Source organism: Homarus americanus, unplaced genomic scaffold (assembly GCF_018991925.1).
Source record: "Homarus americanus isolate GMGI-L3 unplaced genomic scaffold, GMGI_Hamer_2.0 scaffold39155, whole genome shotgun sequence".
Taxonomy (NCBI): Eukaryota; Metazoa; Arthropoda; class Malacostraca; order Decapoda; family Nephropidae; genus Homarus; species Homarus americanus.
This window is the reverse complement of record NW_024737042.1, coordinates 5,955,736-5,978,302: the sequence shown is the minus strand read 5'-3', so window position 1 is coordinate 5,978,302 and position 22,567 is coordinate 5,955,736. Positions and strand designations below refer to the sequence as shown.

The window sequence follows — 22,567 nt, the reverse complement described above, 5'->3', positions numbered from 1 at the left end:
GGCCCCTAACAGTGATCCTCATTTGTTGTAGAGACCAGCGTTACCCTGGGGCACTCCTCACAGTTACATAGGCCTAAGTATTATGGTATTCTGTTTGGGGGATAACTAGCAGAAATATAGTATCCCAAGTTAAGTATTGAACCACTGAATGAGAGTTAAAAGTGCCATGTTGTTCCTTGTGAATTAACAGGAGGTATTGTATGTTGAGATAATTGTGGAGTTGTCCAGTGTGCTATGTATTCATCCTGTAGTGACCATGAAATGATAATCTGAGAGTATAATGATATAACCAAGAAGTGAAGAGTTAATTTGCTACTTGGTAAGGTAAGACCTGAGGGTCCAGTGATATCTGGTGTATACCCAGTACTGAATATCATTTGCAGAGTGACAATACCACAATTGTCGATTGAAGTAATAAGTATTTGGAGGTATTTAATGAGGTAATAAGTTCTTGAAGTGTTTGATGACTTAATAAATAAATTGCAGTTCTGTTTAGTCTGAGTGAGTCTAAGATGCATCTGTAGTGGAATCTCCCTACAAACGCTGTTTGTCACTGCCTAGCCGACCCCACCAATTCCCCAGTGTATGCCTCGTGGTCTAGGTCAACCAGCGCCGCCATACACCACGGAGCGGGGGTCAACTGCTAAGCCACGCCTACCCCCGCTATTTGACCTGACCTCGTGGTGATCCTCTCTTTCTACCTACACCAACCAGCCAGCAACACCTCCGCCTGCCTGGCGGTCCTCCCGCTGGCGAGCATGGCGACCCACAAGCTGTCCTTCTGAGCGTCCTCACCAACCAGCTCTCTACACGCTTGTAACCATGCTGCCTTCCCAGCACCAAGCTGCATTGTACATCCAATACAACATGTATATAGAGAGCACATTGTGAGTTTCCTTTCTCCATTCTATCCTGAGTGTGAACCAAACATCTCATACCCCACACATCTTATCCAATCACTGTGTTAATAAATATTGAATTAGTAATCTACGAGTATCACCACTCTATCCTTTCCCACATTGGTTCTCAGAAAATAACTAACTCACGTGCCTAGAAGCTCGCTACCTAACAGTTAACTAAGAGGTGTTATATTCTAGAAAAATCCTGGGTGGTGGCAGTTCTACCGGTGTACGTATAATAAGTGTGGTAATAAGAAAGACATGGTTTCCCAGGTTAATCCATGGTTTAGAATATAACAAGAACAAAATATATGGAAGAGATCATAATATATGAAAGGAAATGAAAAGAAAGAACATTGACTTGGAAAACATAAGCAGAGAAGCATAAGAGTTACTTATATAAGAATATATAAGAATATAAGGTATATAGAGATAAAGAACATAAAAGAATATATAAAGTAAGTATGTGTGTAAAGAACTGAAGAAGGATAAGTATATAAAACAGGATACTCATTGGAAAGAATGCTACAGAACAAATAAGTATATGAATAAATAGAATACTAACAGAAAGGAATATCTGTATGGTAAATTATTGAAAAGAGGAAACTCGGCCCGTTACACCCGGGTGGGCTAATTCCCGAAAAAAACAAAACTTGCCAACAGTGCATAATAGAAACGTGACCGATCGCCCACGCGGCGAAAGAGCCGATCATTTGGTGAAGATAAAAGTAAAAAAGTAAGTAAAGTTATGTGATGGTGCTACAGTTATGGTGTTACTGTTGTTATCATGGATTGATGTTAATGGATATGGTGTTTTCATTATGTTACCATTTATTGGAGCTATGGTTATGGTGCTAATCATGTGTTAATATGTATGGGTGCTATGTTACTATATGGATATGGTGTTTTTGCTGTGCTACAGTATATGTACTGTAATTATGATGTAAAGTTTGTTGGTCTCGGGATATTTATGTCCTCATTTATTAAAGTAAAGATCTTAACAATATTGTATTTTGTATTACAACGTATATTCCTTAAGAGTAATGAAACGAAGATATATTGAGTGTGCCTACATCTGTCTTTGTTTTTCGTGTTATGTCGACAAGATTACATTTTTTTCTAATACAGTATACAAAGAAAAACGCGAAAATATGACGTCAGTGACAGTTAGGATTTGCGGCAGCAAATACACGTATAGGAAATACAGTAGAATTATGGACAGACCGATAGGCATTTACAAAGTAAACTTCGAATATTTACAAAATCGACATTTGTAGACAAAGATATGAAGTGCTTTGACAATTAAATTAGACTTGTCACTGGCGCCGCAAGATCAGCCAAGTTGTAAACAACAATCTTCAGGTGTGTGACTTACCTCATTAGTACAGCTTTTATTAGAATATATTGGGTAAATATTCGACGGTATTGTTTTCCTTTCACACAACCATGTATCCTTAGGAATTTCGGTTAATATTAGTTTTCCCCCATAACGGTTAGGTTAGGGTAGTTTGGGTTAGGTTAGGCTACGTTTGGTTAGGTTTCTTTCCTTTGACATGAGAAATTGTTTTTCTTGTGTATTTTGGTGTGATTCAGTAAAATTTCTCAAATCGAAATGGGGATACGGGGGAAATACTAACAATTACCGTAATTTCATCTTTGCAATTAATAGTAAGATAAGGTTACGTTAGGTTATTTTTAGGTCATTTGCGAGGGAACCGACATAGAAGAAAAGTGTCTTAGAATTGTCTAAACTATTGATTGCAAAGATAAAAATTCTTAAGATTTCATGGTTGTTTGAAAGTAATATTTTACCTATTCGATTAATATATAAAAAACACTGGATCTTCGACTCAGCAATGAGACCTGGTATTTCAAGAGGTGTTTTATATCCTTTTCAATTGGTGATAACCGTGGCTAATACCAGAAGGAGTTGTTCGATCTCAATAAATGTAGTGGATATTTTGCCATGACCGGCTAAGTTCCAACTCTATTTTACCATGAGTGCGCTCTGATTGGCTAGGAAATTAGGTAAGTTTGGGTAGGTTTCTTTGGTTAGTGAGGTCAGATTCTATTAGGTTCTTTTTTTAATGTTTAGAACATGTGGAGAAAATGAACAAAATTGAGCAACTTCTGGTGGTAGTGTTCTCAGACATTATCGTACAGTATTATAAACCTTTATACAAGTTAGGTAAGGTAAGGTATGGTTCCAAAGGCTTGTTTGGTGTTGTTTTTAGTATTTTACCCCACATTTTCCTTCAACTGCCCACTTTGAACAACCAGTATTGTTGGTAATTGGGGAGGTCTTATCGGTTAAAATACTAAAAAAATATAAATCCGCCGGAAACGCAATAGAATATAGTTTTTTTCCTCCTATATAAATAGAAATATGAAATTCCATGTTCAACTTAAAATGAATCTTTATCTCTATTTTTCTTAGTAGTTTCCATGTACAGTACAACAGAAATATGGTTAGGTATGTTTATAGCTTCACAACGATTGACTAAGGGCAAAATAAATGCCAAATGCCACCAGAGGCACAGTGAATTATAGTTCTTGTGTTGTTACGGTAATGGATGATTAGCCTACCAGAGCACACTCACGGTAAAATAGCACTAGTAGGAACTTAGCTGGTCACGGCAAAATATCCACTGTCCAGTAAACACTTTTTAACACATTTGCCATAACTTTGACAGTGTCCTTTATAAAACACAGTAAAATTGCAGCGTTTTCAAATTCGTTTTCGATGAGAAACCAGTGGCGGTGTAGTCGCCAATAATTACTGAGGTGACAACTTTTTATATGGGCTAATAATGATTATCCTGCCGATGCATTATTTGTTTTGATGTTTATTTTCTTACTATATTTTCATCAGTGAGCTCTGATGTGATATTTATTGTTTATATTTTGGGGGGAAATTGCCTCCTTTTGTAGATGATTGGGTGACTAGGCGTGCAATACTTTGTCTGGCGCACACTATTTGGTCTTTCTCGGCGGTAATGCAGCAGTACACAGCCAATCATCTCCGATCAGCACCAGTCACCAGTGTTTGTTTATGAACCACACTGATCGGGCGGCTGCTCTCACGTCCACAAATAAACGGATCTGAAGTTAGGTGGGGTTTGGTAGGTTTCTTTGGTTAGGTTGGTGAGGTCTTCTAATAATGCTTCTACTGGTAGTTTTCTTATCAACTAAGGTTAAGTTAGGTTTAGAAATAACCAATTTTTAACGCATTTGCCAAAACTATGTAAGTGTCTACTATAGAACACAGTGAAATTGCAACATTTTAAATTTTGTTTTTTATGAAATATTGGCAGTGGGTCTGCCCTGAATAATTACCCTGCATGTCATCTGTTTGTTTACACTGACCTGCTCGTTCCAAGCGTACTCTCACATCCACAAAAACCATGATGCTTACAAAGTTGCTTTCATTGGTAGCAGATATCAAAACAAGTGTATTTGCTGTTAAATATGGCAGGGGTCTGGGGGAAGTTTGCTAAGGTTTGGTAGGCTTGATTGTTTGGTTAGGTCAGGTACTATTAGGTTTTAGTAAATGTCACCTCTTAAAATATTTACTATAAAGATTAGAACATCTATAGAAAAAATTACTGAAATCAAACAACTCTTACATAGTAGTATCTTATATACTGTACTGTATTTTATGACATATAAAATGCACTGCATTTTAGCAGGAAGTATTAAGAAAAACTTTTGTTATTTTCCTTCTGTATCCATAGTTTTCTTAAAACAATATATACAGTACAGTACCAGTAAATGTGAGGAATAAATAAAAATAATACAAATAAATAAGTTACAGCAAAACATAGTCTCTTGCCAAACCAGTAAATAAAAGTAAAATGAAAGTTTAACACAGTCGCCTTTTGTATATACTGTACTGTACATCTGTACCCCCTGTTTACCATAATGGCGTGAATTCCTCCGCCGATTCACTAGCAACGCTCCCCCCACACCACCACTACCAATCACCCAGCCGTCCTCCGCTCCCACTAAGCCAGCTTTCGAGTTCAAAGAAATGTATATTCCTTTTATGTGTTTGCCCTTAGGACAATTATTTCTTTTATTTTTTCAATGGTGTGTGCATGTATATCAGTAAAAATAAATGAAGAAAATTCGTACAGTATATCTACCCGAAAATATGAGTTGAAAAACAACAACAGCTTAGCTCAATAGCCTGGTTACAGAAACGAGTCTAACCTGGCTACAATTCCGCCAGTGATATTAACAAATGTAAATGTGAAAAGAAAGTTATCTGTAAATCTTCATTTGTATCAGGTATTTGTAGATTTAAAAATAAATGTTGCAGGTATGGTATTAATAGATTGTAATGCTTGTAAGAGTTCAGAAATGGTTACTGCATAGCTACCTCTGAAGAGTTGGGTGTCTGCCATACAGACATTAATCATCTCAGGTTATTGTCATCAGTACAGTACAGAGTAGTTATAGATCGACCTTTTATATTTACAATAATTATTATTTAAATAATTAAAAATAGTAATGTGTTTAAGTAAGCAATAACATATTTTTAATTCTGGAGTGGATTAGGTATAATTTAGCCAACTGGAGACAGCAACAGGGGATTCATTAGTTTGTGGGAGACCGCAACTTCACATATGGGGCAGTCTGAATTTTTTTGCCATTTTTCAGACAAAAAAGTGCATCTTATGATACGACAACTTTATATTTTAAATATAAGTACTGTATTTATTTTATTTTATTTTATTTATTCTCTATCTACGATCTTAAATCACCTCTAGTGGGCAGGGCATGAAGGATGAGCGATATTGTGGGGTAAAACACGCTGAAAACGCGATCATATGACACTAAAATGCTGTCTTTACAGGCATAGCACTCCAAAAAATCTGCCATGTTGGGGTGTATTGTCGTCCGCTCTTTGTTTGTTTCCATGCAACAACCGACCCATTTCGCCAGAGTGCTCTCACATTCACCAAAAAATTTAGATTACACCATGCCGCTTCAAGAGATCTGCTTTCATTGGTACCAGATATCAAAGTACAGTAAGTACAATACAGTACTACAGTACTTTTATATATGGCTGGTGATCCGCCCCCTGTCTAGGAAGTTAGGTAAGGTTAGATGGGTTTCATTGATTGGTTAGGTCAGGTTCTGTGCATTGTTGTATTATTTTCATTACTTACTATCATCCAAAGAACATACCTGTGGAAAAATTGAAAGAAATCGAGCAATGTGTTCTGGTGTTAGCCAACTGTTCCAGGATTATATACAGTACAGGAGGTCCTCATTAAAAGAGTATTCACTAACCTCGTTTTGCAGTTAAGTGGTCAATTTTTTGTGACCATCCACATGAAAAGTCCACGCATATAAGTGGATTTCACTCCAAAACTCTGAAAATACAACTATCCCTTTTAGTCGGAAAAGTTGGTGCAGAGCATTTCCGGGGATGAGAGATTTCTGGCTAACCAGACGACTTGCTCAAACCCGGAAAAATTCCTTATCCCCGGAATATTTTCCTGTTACTGGGAAAAGTTTCTGAGTGTCTAAACTAGACATCTTGCACACACAGACTCTAGCCCACTACCCCAGAATATTTCTGGGTGCTGGGGATATTTTCCTTGAGTCTAAACTACCGGAGTCTGTAAATGCAGTTCAAATTAAGTTAGAAACTCCATTTCTGTACTATAATAATCCAGAATAGTTTACCTGAAAGTTTGGTAAAATAAATAGAGTTAAAATTTAAAAATCTTTATGATTTGGGCATGAATGAAACTGTGTTACAGCAAAGACTGGTATTTTCCACTCCCATGGAGCTGTGGGGGATTAGTGGATCTCATGTAACTGACCTGACACATTGTCAGGTGGAGGTAGGGTGTGGGATTAGTGGTCTCATATTACTGACCTACTGATGAAATGTCAGGTCACCCTTTCTTGGGTGGGGGATTAGTGGGTCTCCTGACCTGAAGATGTCTTGAATAAACACAAAACCTAAAGTATTTTTTGAGAGATAGTGATAAGTATAAATATAAATAAGCAAAGTTGTATCCCTTCAACTTTACGTTACATAACATTTTAAAATATGGAGTGAGAAAGCAGAAAGGTGTGGTTAATGAGAGAGATGGAGTGGAAATGTGTGTGTTGCCAAGCACTCCTCAACCGCTGCTATTTAACTTCATGATCACACACTTAAATTTGTCAAACAATAAGACTCTCACCCCTTATGTCTGCTGTCTTAATTCCCTTGTTAGGGGTATGTGAGTGGTGTAAGAACTGTGATGGTGGGGTGTGGCTGAAGAGTGTGGTAGATGAACCTTTTTGTGGGATAGGGGGGGGGTCGCACAGACACTTTTCTCTCCCCCCCTTCCTTACTCAAGTGTGGCAAATTGTGATAGGAAGATGAATTTGATACCATAATGATCCTTAATAAATTCTCTACAAAGCGTTTCCAATAAGATATCCTTAAACAAAATATTTCTATGTGATATAGTGATGGGAATTACATTCTTTATTAAAAAAACGTGAAAAATGTTGATACAGAGTCAGTAAAATCAGTTCTAATTTTGTTAGACACCATTTTTTTTATCAAAATAATCCTGAATACAGTACAGTACAGTACAGTGCTGTACTTTATCTTAAAGTTTGGTTAAATAAATAGATTTAAAAAAACAAAAGCTCTATATGATATGAGCGTGAACAGAACGGTTTCTTTTATCTTCACCACTGATCGGCTCTTTAGTCGCAGGCGATCATCCACGTCTCTGTTACACACTTCACTCAATTGACTGTAATACATAACTAATCACGTCGTAACACTTGCGATGAAGGTTGGGTGGGAGATTATTGGGTCACTTTACTAACCTGACCTGATGCAGCATCAGGTCATCCAGTGTTGGGATGGGGAGAAGTGGGTCTTTTGACCTGAATATGTCTTGAACGACATTATTTTTTACCTATGAGGTACAGTATATACAAAGTGCTATACTGTATTGTATATGAAGGGAACATGTATTAATAACCACAGATTATTACAGTAATGTATCTGTATTAATTAATGAAAAACAAATAAACAATATTGTATCACGAAGAGTAGACAAGCAGAGAGACGACCGTGCTACGGTCACTTTACACCCCATGGAAGATAGATTAACTAGATTAACACTTATAAAATGTCACTGACTTGATTTACGAGAATATAACTTGTATTGCTAGAGTTCTTGTAAGATAGTGATTAATTTGAGTATAAACATCACTTATTTTGCTGCACACAGACCGCCGTTTGGGAGGGAGGGTGTTGCCGTCACTTTTACCCCCAACAGACCCTTCTCCCTCTGGCTTGGGGGAGGCAGAGGGGTTTGAATTTTTTTGCTTATAAAATGACACTGACTTGACTTCGGAGAAAATAACTTGCAGTGCTGAAATTATTGTAAGATAGCAATTAATTTGAGTTCAGTATACTTGCAACTTACATGAGGGGTTCGTTCCTGGGACCATGCATAAAGCCAAAAAACGCATAAAGTCAGAAACACTCCTAAAAATCCCCTAAATTGCCCTTAAATCATTATATATATACTGTACTACTGTAATATAATACAAGTGATTAATTTTTACCTCGTGCAAAATATATGATGTCTATATTCAAATTATTCTGTCTCCCAAGGATTCTAGCGATGCTAATTATTTTCTCCTAACTTTAGTCTGTGATATTTTATAAGATAAAAACCTAAGCATAAAACCACCAAACCCTGGCTGGGAAGATGGGGCGAAGCAAGGAGAGAGAGGAGGAGGAGGTGAGGTGATGTATTGTGACAGTTGGCGAAGGTCTATTGCATATTTATTTATCAGTCCTTGAGAGTGACTTTAAGTTTTTCTCTTATCAAATGTCACTGCACTGACCTGGGAGAATATAATTTACATTGCAGAGATTCTTGTAAGATAGTGATTAATTTGAATATAAACATGCTTAGTTTGCACTAGACATAAAAGTTTTAGTAATTATTCAGTACATTTGAGTACATGTACAGTACAGCTATGCCTTTAGGACAGTGTGTGCATGTAAATGAGTAGAAATAAGTGAGGACCAGAGGAAGAGGTTGGCTTGTGTTTGGGCATTATGAACGAGTATGAGAGGTTTAAGTGCACAAAATTGACACACGGGAGGCAGGTGTTACTCCGACAATACCCATGTGGCAACTGAAGACAGAGGTGGGAATGGGATGGCTAGGGTAATTAACTTAAAACATTTGAGTATGCACACACACACACACACACACGGGAATTAAGACAACAAGCATCCAGTGAGGGTCTTGTTGTGTGATTGCATGGAGAGTAAATTAAAATCAGCTGTTGAGGAGCTTATTGCAGCAACACAGGTGCACTTACCACTCCATCTCTCTAATCACCCACACCTTTCTGCTTTCTCACTCCATATTTTAAAATGTTATACTTATCACAATCTCCCTAAACATACTTTAGGTTTCGTGTTTATTCAACACATCTTTAGGTCATGAGATCCAATAATCCTCCACCCAAGAAAGGATGACCTGACATTCCATCAGAAGGTCAGTGTCTGAGACCACTAATCCCACACCCTACCTCCACCTAACACCGAGTCAGGTCAGGTCCCCCCAAAATAGCATTCGTCTTTATTCAAGACTTTTCAGAAAATGCTTAGATTTTCAACCCAGAATTTTCCCAAAGCCGTAAATTTTTGGATAATTCTGGCTTTAGGAATGATTTTCTGAGCAAATTTAAATTCCGGCTATCGGAGATTTCCGGGTTTGAGATTGGCTTATGGAAATACTACTTGTATATCGATATAAAGCATAGGCACAATTTTTTTTTTTGTTCCATTTGAGAATAATTTTTTTGCTATTTTCTCCAAAACTATTGGTCATATCAGAAATCTGATTACCTGTACTGCTTGGGAAAGTTCATAAAATTCTGCTTCTAGCAGTGTAAAGTATGGTAGTTAAAAAGTTGGCTCAGACAATTTTGAGCTAGGAGGTTGTGAACGTAATGGTGTGTATTTTTTCTCATGTTTATTAGAAGTGAGGAAAAATAGTTACATAGTGTACTTGTATTATTATATTTTTTTTGCTTTTGTTACAGAGCATTCGATTCTGACCAAGATATATGTTTTATGTTTTGGGGAAATTGATAAAAAAAAAAAAATCACTGCCCTGTCTCGTCTGCCTGGGGAGTCTCAGAATTGTGTTCTTGGAATTGGAAAACTTAAAATTTATTTCGTGTACAAGAGGGTTAATGGGCCAATGAACTGCAGGGGAGAGGGGGGCCTTTACCGTCATCTAAAAAAAGAAGGGCTACACCATAATGACAGTACACACCAACAGAGAGAGTGGAATGGTCCAACTAGGAGGGTAGGACACTGATTAGGCCAAGGCGGCACAAAAACAGGGTGCTGTTATTTATTCTAGAACTGGGAGACGGTCAGGTATGAGTGCAAGGGGATGATGTTTTGAAGAGTTGAAATGGTGTAAAATTTTACTGATGGGAAGAAACACTCAATTTTGGAAGCATATACAGTATAGTCTCAATTTACGAGGATGTGGTTTCTGCGACACGTTGCCAGACCGAGAATTTTTTTACGGTTCATTCCATCATTTATGCGGGAAGCGGCGAGGGCAGAATGCGCACAAGGTCGCCCAGTCAACAAAACATTGCAGGTTCTTCACCTGCCACCCACCACAGCCTGCCCAAGTCAGTGATAGTGATAATGAGGATATGGACTTTGAGGGGTTTGACAAAGAGGCTCTGCAAGCCTCTGTGGTGGATAGTGATACAGGTGAGGGCCAATAATCTGCCCTCTTCACAGAACAACCAATCCCCCTGTACCCAGCCACTTCTTCTACTAAGTGTTAAAAAACCTAACATTATTGATATTTATCTTAAATATTGATTGTGTGTGCATACCATCATAAAATTAAGATGTTATTTTTACTACAGCGTCGTAGCGTATTGTGTCTGGGTGAAGTATAATGTGTTTATTTACTGAAGATATTTGTTTTAGCTCATAAAATTCATAGAAATTACCGGCCAGAATATAATTTACATTGCTGGAATTCTTATAAGACAGTGATTAATTTGAATATAAGCGAGCTAAAATTTGCATTAGACACAAATTTTAGATCGAATTTAAGAATTTATTAAGAGAGCAATTTATCTTTTGTGCAAAATATATAAGCGTTTATATTCAAATTATGATCTTGCAAGGAATCCAGCAATGTCAATTATATTATCCTAAACATAGTCTGTGGTATTTTTATTACTAAACCTAAAAACCTAGTGTTTTCACCCAAACATTTCTCAAGGCGTGGGAAGAGGTGGGGGAGTTGAGTCCATTATTTGAATGGACATTAACTGGCGTTGTTCTCTTAAATATTAATTTTGTGTGCATACCATCATAAAATTAAGATGTTATTTTTACTAACGTACTATTATTTTCGGAAAAAGTGTAGTTTGGGGTTGCCAGTCTCTTTAATTAATCCCATATGTTCTGTTAATTCGTTTACGAGTTTCTCGTTTCTCGCGGACCTCCACGGGTTCAATTGACCGCGTAAATGAAGACTATACTGTACAGATCAAATTGTAGTTCATTGACCCTTGAGAGCTTGAGATCCTTTATAGACATTACAGCTACATTATCCTCTAACCACCTGGTAATGGGTAATTGTTTATTGTTACACTGATTGAAGAAATAAGAACACTTAATAGCCTTAATAGACCTGCAACTGTTTCTGTAGAAACCTTGAAATTATTTTCTCTCCCAACATATTAAGACCCAACCCACTTCAGTATATAGGCGAGGAATCACCAAAACCACTGGATCTCTCCATACCTAGTGATGAAGGAATGACTGCCAACTTGGAGTATTTAATCCCAATCTGCACAAGTAATTGCATGACACTATCCTTCAGATTTCATTGATGAAAACCAGGTTAGTATAACTTCACATTAAATAATGTATTATAAATAAGTATTGGAAGTTTCTTTAAGTTAACATTAATAGTATTACTAGTGATGATTATAATAATACAGTGATAAAAAAGCGAATGCACCCAGTAAATCACTGTTTTAAGTACTTTAGATACCACATTTCCATTGGCATGGCCTGTACATCATCATCAACATCACTAAAGGAATATGAACCTGAATGAGAGAAGCTGATCCTCGCTAGCGTGAGCCATAAAACAGTAATGATGATGGTGTGAACAGTATGTGATGAATGCAGAATATAAATGAATTGGGTAATGTAGATATTAATGTTATTCTGTACAGTATTACTATTTAGTATTTCTTAAAACATTATATTTCTCCCAAATAAATAATGTATTGAAATTATTATTCAATTGTGGATTTTATAAAGCTCCAAACAATGTAATAATTATTTATTTTGCAGTTTAAACTTGAGCTGTTGATGATAGGAGCAGTTCATCTTATAAAGATCTTGCAGTCTGATTTATATCCAAGGTATGAGTATTCTTTATACAATACTGTACCATTTCTTGGTACACTCTCATTCAGTTATTCTTATCCTTCCACAGCTCTGCACATTTCAAACCAGTACTATGCTCTGCTTGTCTACATACTCTCAACCTTTTTTGGGAAGGTAGGGGGAGGGGACGGAGGGAGCGGGAGGTGAGGTGTACTTTGACAGTTAGCGGGGAAGGTCTGGTGCAGTATTTAATTTGTTTATTTATGTTGTTTAGTCCAGTTTTTGTTTTTTGCTCATAAAATTGCATAGAAATGACTGGGGAGAATATACAGTCATCATGGGTTAACATCCAACCAAACAACATCCGATTGCATATCGTCCGTCCCCCAAGTGTCGCCTGCTGGACCACCACTCCCCGACCTGACAGAACACGATGATCCTCCCCATACTGGCCAGATATTCTGTGTTAAAGGATATGCTTCCTTCCTTAGGCTTTTTAAGCATTTGCCTCCAGGTGTAATGTTAACCTACATCTATTGAGGATAAAATCTTTCACCTATAAATTGACAATAACACATTTGCTGTAATCGGACATATCTAGTTGCCTCAACAATTGCAACCCCAGTTGCAATTGGGGTTCTAATTCAAATTTTGTGTCATTACTAAGGAATATGAAGTCTCTGGTGCACTCTAGGATTGAGAAAAGCAGACTCAGGCGTCCTGAAGTGAGAAAAGCGGACTTCTATGATGGGGACACAAGCACTCACACATACCACTCATACTGACAGACTTGACACTCACTTACTTGACAAGTTTTACCAACCATAGTTGTTATCGTTATCTAGTGAATTTAGTCAATATTGCAAGTACAAGTACACCCTGCAATACAGTGGTCCCTCGGTTAACAATGGACCTAAGTGCAAACCTGTACTGTACATGTACTAAATGATTATGGTACTAAAATTGTTATGTCTATTGCAAATATAGCTTGTTTATACAGGTATTCAAATAAATCACTATCTTACAGAATCCCAGCAAAAGTTATATTCACCCAGGTTGGTTTGGGTGGCAAATTATGAGAAGAGCTTAGTCACTCTTAAAGAATGATAAATAAACACGCAGGCCTTCAGCGCCAACTGTCAAATCATATCGCCTCACCTCCCGCTCCCTCGCGTGGGGGGTTTTAGGCCTTAAGTTTTTCATATAATATATCAGACTATAGGAGAATATAAATTGCATTGCAGAAATCCTTACAAGACAGCGATTAATTTGAATAAACGTCATATATTTTGCTCAAGAGATAAAAATTTTAGTACATTAGTGTACATTTTATAATATAAAGTTTTTCAACTGTATTTTGTGGTAGATTTACATAAATTTCTTCCTTTATTTTCATCCATTTACATGCACACCATACTAAAAGAAATGTAAAAGAAATAAATGACCTTAGTGCAAAGCTGGAGTGTATATGTACTAATTTGATTATGGTACTAAAATTGTTATGTCTAGTGCAAATTATAGCATGTTTATATTCAAATTACTGGTAATCACTGTCTTACAAGAATTCCAGCAATGTAAATTATATGCACCCAGGTCATTTCACTGGCTTTTTATAAGAGAGAAGCTTAGTCACTTAAGAATTGATAAATAAACATGTTAGACCTTGGGCCGGTGCCAACTGTCCAACATACCACCTCAACTCCGACTCCCCCCCCATGCTCCCTCTCCCCCATCTGCCCAGCATTGCTGGAATCCTTGTAAGACAGTGAATAATTTTAATATAAACATGTATTTTGCACGAGATAAAAATTAATCCCCTGTATCACATTACTGTAGTGATTTAAGAGTAGGAGTGTATATGTATGTATCCAGCTAGACCCCGACTTACGACTGCTTCGACTTACGACCGCGCCAGTTGACCATTTTTTTTTTTTTTCCCAAATGACCGCATTTTCTATACCGAAATGTTTCCAGTTAATGTAGTCTCCATGTATAATTAGAAAATTATGGGGCCCATATGCATTCACTGACTACATTAAGGTAAGTGCTCAGTCCACTGTATCCATTCTCATTATTTATTACTTTCACTGTACAGTACTGTATCCATTCCTCATTATTTATTACTTTAACTGTACTGTATTTCATTGTAGATTTTTTATTTATTTATTTATTTATTTATTTATTTATTTTATCTATGTCGGACTTACGACCTGGATTTGGGTCCCTAACCCCGTCGTAAGTCGGGGTCTAATATGTATAGTATTCCACATATACGTAAGTACAGTGGTCCCTCGGTTAACGAGCACAATCCGTTCTAGAAGGTTCCTCGTTAACCGAAACCATTGTTTCAATGGTTTTGGATAGTGGTTCCAGCTCCGAAAATTGCCTAAATTCAACAAAAAAGGTAGAAAAAGTACCTTACTTTGAGGTGTATGTAGAAGGCTCCTGGATGATGATGATGATGATGATGGGAATTAGAATGGGGTGGAGAAGGGAGAAGAAGGCATTGGGGTGGAAAGTCACCCCATGGCACCATTCACCACTAAAATTTAGTTCTCTTGGTGTAATTAAAGATCATTTTCTTTAAATCAACACTGCACTGCATTATATATTGTCAATGTGTAAAATAAATTTCAAAATGACTAATAATTTGCTTGCAAAAAAAAAAAATCATTTAGCTGAAGAGGTCTCCAAGCAAGATGTTACCTCCACTGAAAAGACACAAAGACTGACGCCTGTTTGGTGTGTTGACAGGCTGAATGGCGCGCAGCAAACTAGTTATTTACCTTCAATTATGTTCAATAATTGTTAAAATGACTAAAAAATTTAATATTAAACTTTTAAAATTATTGAATAGTATAAACTTCTTGATATTTACTAAAATGGTAAAGAATATAAGCCCTAGAACCGATTACTGTATTGGCGGACTAATACTACAGCTGGTGGACCGCCAAATGCAAGCTATGTTGAGGTCGGCTGTGAAACTCGTTAATTGAGGGATTGCTCATTCACCAAAGTTAAGAATCTTATGGAAGGTAACTCGTTAACTGAAATCTCGTTAATCGAGGCGCTCATTAACCGAAGGACCACTGTATAAAGACAAAGTTTATGTGATGATCGGACAACGTCCATTTCGGTTAACGTCACGTTTCCAAGAATGTTAACTTAGGACGTTAACCGGCGCATGACTGTATTACTTGCGAAATACAAGATCTTACTGTACAGTATTGTATTATAATATTGACCGTATTAGCTCTATCTACAGCAGTTCTTCGATTTATAAATTAAACATGAAAAATGAAAACCCCTTTTTTACACACACACACACACAAAAAAAAATACAGTAAACAAAATAAAAGTAAAATATAGCATTGGAAGATGCTGAGTTCCTGATCCAAGCATCTGAAAGCATATGCTGTGTTGAATACATACAGAAGCAGTGTACTGTAATACAGGCAAGTGTGTGGCAACGTTTCTGTGCTTATATATTAATTAAATTTTAAAGCTATGTTTTAATTGCATCTGTTTACATTGCTGGTGGTATGCTACCAAGTTAAACTCATCATGGTAGCCACATCTCTTTAGCCCTCTTCCTACCAGGCTGAGCTGTGAGCCATGTTATGGTTATTTTTAAACTCTTACATGCATGCACAATCTTTCATACAGAATGTGCAAAAAAAAATCTTAAGTTTAAAAACATAAGAGAATAAACATTCTTCATGGGTGGAAGTTAGCACTAGGGCTGGGCAAGAATCGTTAAAATTGGAATCGATGGTTCCGATTCTCGGTGCCAATGGAATCGCTGGAATCGATTCCTCAAGTAACAAATACTGTCATATAGTTATAGGGGGCAGCACAACTAAAAGGCCTCCCCCATGCCTCATGGTCACAGGACTGCTAATCTGTCATGTCACCACTGCTGTCTTGGAAGGACAGCATGTAAATGTATTAAATATTTAAATTTAATTTTATTTGGGGAATACAATAAACTTAAGAACGTAATGAAAGATGTTTATTCCTTACTTCTTTGGCAAGTAAAATATTTTTGTTGTAATTACCAAAATCTAATTTCCTTTAAAAAATAATATCAATAATTTGGAAATAAACTTGTACTTCTTATCTGTTTACTTTACAGAAATATAATTTCCCTAGTATAAAAATAATGTCAATATTTTGAAATAAATACATAACTTTGATCAATATGATTATAAACATTACTCCATCACAGCTTCACACATACACTAGTGCCAATTGATCAATCATAATAATTAATTGAAGCCTATTTTGGGAGCGTAATACATTTTTTATTCAAACACATTCATGCAGCACCGTAATCACAAAACCAAAAACTGTGCGTAACAAGATATTTGTTATCAGTCTAACCTCTTAATTAATTAAATTGATAATTAACAAAACAGTGTCTCTTTCATAGAAATGACTGCAAAACACAAGGAGTGTCTACTCTACTTCATGTTCTTGTTAAGGAAGAGGATCATATTCACGTTTTTGTCCTTTAGACAGCTACGTCTTTGGGACACTAGTTAAGCCAGCCTTAGAAAAAAGCCTTTTAGAGGGCACTGATGATGTTGGGGAGCAAAGGAACATTTTCGCTTGTTCTTGGAGTTTTGGGAAAAGTGCTGCATGTTTTTCCTACCATTGTAGCGGATCTCTTCTCTAGGAATTGTCAATTCTTCCATATATCTTCTCATTTCAATATAAGGCCCTGTAGACGGGTGTGTTGAAGAGACGAGTGCAATTTTTTCAACCTTGGCATTGAATTTAGCCCAGAGTGAACTTTTCTTTGGTTGTGTTGTAACAGTTTGTGAGGAACCTGGGGACTCCGCTTGTACTGACATGCTTGTAGATGGTTCTTGAATTTCTGTTGTTTCTGCATGCCCCATACTTGCCAACAGTGTGTAACAGAGAAGTGACTGATCGCATAAGCGGCTAACGAGCCGATCAGTGGTGAAGAGGATGAAAAGTAAAAGTAAAGCCACCATGTGCCGGTTGCCTCTGGAGGACAGGGTGGGACCGTCGACAACTCACTCTCACTGTAGTGTTAGTGGAATCGCTTCATGGGAACCGGTTCCCAAATTGGGAACCGATTCCGAGGTAGCTCCTCTGAATCACAGGAATCAATTCTGGACTCGATTCCTGCCCAGCCCTAGTTAGCACACAGATGGGGAGGAATGGCGTGGAGTATCTTAACTGTTTACTGTCTCTTGTGTCCCATGTGTAGTGAAACGATTGCCTAATGGCAATGCAGTAATTTTTCTGTTATTTTATGTATTTCTCACATTTACAATATAGTAAAAGCATGCAAAGAAAGTGTTTATCCTATCCTCATCAGAAACATCACTATGAAAACTATGCTGAACAGCATCTGTTTAGTAGTTAGTACTGAGTGTGTCGGCGGCATCGGGTCAGAAGCCGGCCTAGCTCCATATGCATTTGTGGATTTTTTTTAATTAAATGTTATCCAGTAAAACCCTCTTAATTTAAACTAATTGGGGAGAAATCCAGCCCATATTAACAAATTTGGGAGGGTTCTATTTAATCCAGAAAAGTCTGGATTTATAAAAGAAAAAATCTGGATGGTAATCTGGATTGCCATTGGCGCCTACGAATACCGGCCCCAGCCACTTTGTTTACAAGCCAGTCACACTGCTACAACCCCTGTGTATTATCTCTTAACTCCTTTGGACTATTTGTGACTGTGTTGACTAATTACCATGGTATTCCAAAAGCAAGACAGCAACCAAAAATTGCTTTAAAATTTATATTTTTACTTTTTTTTTAAAGTATCTCCCATTATATAATGGTAGTCAGTTGGAAAAATGGCTTCAATAATAATTCAATTTATGCAAAAATCTATTTACAAATGTTTTTCAGGGTTATATCCCTTTTGTAAATCTAAGCACTCCTGTATATGAGAATGATTAAGGTTGACAGATAAATAAGTGCATGTGTAGAGGTTTCTTAGTGTAATACTGTATGTGCCTAGACCTAAACTTTCTAAAACTCACCCTCTGAAGCTGCTACTGGAGTTTTCATTGTTTTCATTCTGCAGATGCCAGTTGTCAATCCAGCAGAAAGTCTGCTCAAGCTTTCTCTTCAAGCTGTCTGCAGTAATGTAAAGGTGATGGTTACCAGAGCTGCCGACTTTACTGAATCTGCTGATGCTGTTTTACAGGTGGCAGAGGAACAAGTCCATAAGTTACTTCTGAGCCAGACACAAAATAGGTATGGTCAAGATACCTATGATAATGTTGAAAAAAGAGGTTCTAGTGCTTCTATAAAATTCAAAAATATACAAGATTTGTTTAAGAAGCATAATAACTCAACTGAAATTATCAGTAAATACCTAGAAAACTTACCTGCAGCATTTTTAAATGAAGTTTTTAAAAGGACACTTATATTAGTTGCAGGTATTATTGTATATGATGAAGAACAGATTGAAAACTATATGGCAGACAAATGGTCATTTGTTCCAAGAGTGAAAGTGGCTTTTCATTTTCTTATGAAAAGCATGTTATTCCCAAGTGTTTCATCTTTGGATATTAGCCCAATTACAACTGCATTTTTTCAAGTTTTTGCTCAGTACCTTATGAAACATGACACTGTTAAAGAGGATATATTAGTTAAGTTATTGAATAACAAGGAGAAAGACATATTTTTAAGTACAATTATTACTTATAAAAAGAGATTGACAAATCTTACAAGTTTAAGTTTCCAGAATTTGGCACATGGGGAATTAGTATGGCTTATTTCTTGTCAATGCCCTAACCTGTGGCATTTAGATCTTAGTGGTGGGCTTTTTGATTTGCAAAGGTACTGTGTAACAGAAATGAGTGGAGGTCAGCATGTGACAGCAGTGAATACGAATGGAACAAGAAATTATCAAGAAGCCGATTTTGTTGGTGCAATATGTGGCTTGTATGGTAATCATGGTTTTCAACACACAATTTATGATGGCATTGCACAGGGTTGTCTTAACCTTAAAACACTACTACTCCCAGAATGCAAATGGGAGAAACATGAGGAGGATGCTCTGTTGGATGGGATAAAAGAGCTTCTTCTGCATGCTCCATACATAGAGGAAATAACAGGAATTTGTTTGATTTATATCTTATGCAAATTGAATGAGTTAGAGTATCCTCCTATTTTGTTAAAGTTAAAGAAATTTAATGGTAAAACTGGAGGTCACAATTTGGTTGGTGTTGCTCCCAGAAGGTTAAAAAAGGTTCAGTTACCTTTTGTAACTGAGGTAATCATGAGTCTTAATGTTTTCATGCCTTCAGTTACACTTGAAATTTTTCCGAATATGAGGCATCTCACTGTGACTCCTTATGATTATCGCTCCTATAACTTTGATGATATTCTGCCATATTTGACAAATCTTCATACCCTTAATATGGAGTTGACACATGAAGTGTCAATTTCTAACATATGTGATATTGCAGAGAATTGCAAGTTAATTGAATCCTTAACATTAACTTGTCCAGCACTTCGGATGCAAGCAGTAGATATCAATGAGGACCTGATTGCTATAGAAGAGCCAGAAAGAAACTCCCCCTCACCATTACTGATAAAGAACATTCCAGGTAAAAAGATGAATGAACCTCAGGAATCCTTACATATACTGAGGTCATTTCCAGAGTATCAAGCTCTGTTGAAGATTGATCCTGCACCATATGAAAAAGATAACAGCCAAATACCTAATTTCCTACGACTTCATACACTACAGTTTTTTGGCATTCGTAGTGTTGAAGCTGCAGCTTTGTACAAGTGTATCAAGGAGCCCATAGTTCAGACGTTAACATTTGTGGCACAAGAGATAGGTGATGACTGCAGAATAGAACTAAATGATGATTTTGTAGGAAGGATTGCTCCCTTGTTGAAAAAACTGAGAAACTTAAAAATTTTTGCTGAAGATGATCAGAAACACATTATTCCAATAGCAAACTTGACTTCTCTGGGGATTGAACATATACTAAGATTCTGCTTTGACATTCGATCGATTGGCAATATGGCTAGTTGGAATTTAACTGCTGATGGGGTCAAAATCCTGAACAATATTTTCAAGAAAGATAATTATATTTTTAAGGTCTATTGAGGTTATGACTGGTTTGTTATCAAAATCAAATACATAATCAAGTTGCTGAATGAAATTGTGGGGTTGAAGTACCAGGGTACGGTACCAAATTATGCCTCAGAATTTTTAGAGATGATCTGATATGTACAATCTTGTAAAATGTTCTTCTCAGAATAAAATAACTGTTTACCCAAGTGTGAATGCACTATAATTTTTTGTAAACCATAAGTTTAAATGTAGAAAATTTTAATTGGGTGTGATGTATTAGTGCTTTCAAGAATTGCATTTATAATGTGTATAATAAAAGTAGGTCCCATAGGCCTGATGGCCCATTAGGGAGTTGGTTATAGCATATTTGAGGCTAATCCTTCAGACACAAGGAGGCATTGTGGCCAACACTGTGCTTGACCACGTTCACTTCACCAACTGTTAAATTAAGTACCTAATCCCAACTAGGTGAACTCCAAGTTCAGTTTTGTCATACTGTACTGTACCAGTATGAAGGGATTGGATTGATATTCAAATTTCTACTCCTATAAATACTGTGGAACATTTGATAAATTTTTCAAGGATACAAATATCATGTTAGATTAACCTAACCTAGAAGTTTGTATGGGTACAAAAATTCAAATCTTGTAGAGAAATCAGTGACACCTTTGATTGCAGGAAAATTTTTGTTGACCTGTCTTTTGCAGTTACTTCCCCTAAAATACAGCCAGAGTTTGTACAAGTTAAAATTTAAAGACATGAAAGAGTTTGGATGTATAAAGTACTGTATTTTCTGGTTGGCTATCTAAATATAATGCCAGCTGAAGTCATGTTCAAAGGGACCTCCATAATTACAGTTACAGTAGTAAAGTGTTTCATAAAGCTTGGTCAAATTTATCAACTAAATAGATCTATAATATCTATACTATACTGTGGGTTATATCTTTATGTTAGTTCATCCATCCATCTGTGTCTGGTTATTGCTTCCACAGGTCTGGCCTTACTGTTGTTGAATATGCAAAATTGGCATTAGTGTGAAAGGGAGGGCCATTTATAAAGGGGCGATAAAGTACTGTACTCTAGCCATGGAGAAGATGTGCAATTGCTAGTTTCCATAATTGACTAGTGATATATTTGTCCTGTTTACAAACTTTCATTTAAGATGTTTTCTACTGATTTCTCAGTTAGTGTTCTAAAAGTGTCCTAAATATGCTTTCATTTTGTTTTCTTAACAATTTTGTTGGAACTACAGTACATTGGTTGAACACTAAAGAGTGGAAAATTATGAAAAGGAGGGAAGCAACAAACATTTGTGAAATTATGCACAAAGAAGGGAAGTGAGTGAAAAGAAGAAATACTGTTCTTTCCTATCTTCTTACATTTCAATTTTAGTCAATCTACCCCCACTTTTTCTTATTAATTGAAGGAGTGTTGACAGTCTAATGAAAGAGAATTATTCTACAGTAAAGGTCCAAAAATCCGGACCACCCGAAAATCTGGACTTTTCGAAAACTCAAGCTTTTTTTTTTAATTTAGCAGACTTTTGTGTGTATGTGTGAGTGCCACAGCGACAACAAGCGACCATCACGGTTGCCACTTTAAAACGAGCAATCAAACTGTGACAATGTATGTAATTTTGAGTCCTACTCTTTCTATTTACAGAGTACTGTACAAGCCCATAATAATGGCTCCTAAAGTAGATAAACTTCATTGTGTGAGAAAGAGAACATGTTGAAATTGGTGACAAACTTGAAATAATTAAGAAACTAGGCATGGTGTGACCAATACTGTTCTAATGGAAACATTCGACATTGGAAAGTCTACAATTTATGATATAAAAAAGGCAAAGAATAAAATTCTAGAATTCACAGCTTTTTCTTTAAAACTGCTTGTTTTGATAAATGAAGCATGCTATATTTGCTAATGAATGAACTATCAAAATGTACCTGTTCATCTCTTCTTTATTCCTCCTTAAATTTGAATTTTAAAAGTACAATACTGCCTGAGAATCCGGAATATCCGAAAATCCGAACTGACCCAATCCCCATGCAGTCTGGATTTTTGGACTTTACTGTATTATTTTAAATAATGAAAAATATTAAACTAATTGTAAAAAATTTGTCAATTAAAGAAAAAGTTTGA

At 36.5% G+C, this 22,567-nt stretch overlaps 1 protein-coding gene across 12 annotated transcripts; it reads left to right on the top strand.

The window, feature by feature from the left end:
- Positions 1 to 1,576: 1,576 nt before the first annotated feature.
- On the top strand, positions 1,577 to 22,127 carry LOC121872625. 12 transcript variants are annotated; one of them, XM_042375531.1, is made up of 6 exons: positions 2,034 to 2,261; positions 3,831 to 4,011; positions 5,758 to 5,932; positions 11,703 to 11,844; positions 12,307 to 12,377; positions 18,413 to 20,638. In XM_042375531.1, exon 6 carries the CDS (start codon positions 18,413 to 18,415, stop codon positions 20,456 to 20,458), a length of 2,046 nt encoding a protein of 681 aa, XP_042231465.1. In that variant the 5' UTR covers positions 2,034 to 2,261; positions 3,831 to 4,011; positions 5,758 to 5,932; positions 11,703 to 11,844; positions 12,307 to 12,377; the 3' UTR covers positions 20,459 to 20,638. The 12 variants fall into 12 exon arrangements, 11 of the variants coding, with proteins under 11 accessions (XP_042231473.1, XP_042231465.1, XP_042231464.1 ...); XM_042375530.1 differs by having other exon boundaries at positions 11,687 to 11,844; XM_042375532.1 differs by lacking the exon at positions 5,758 to 5,932.
- Positions 22,128 to 22,567: the final 440 nt, after the last annotated feature.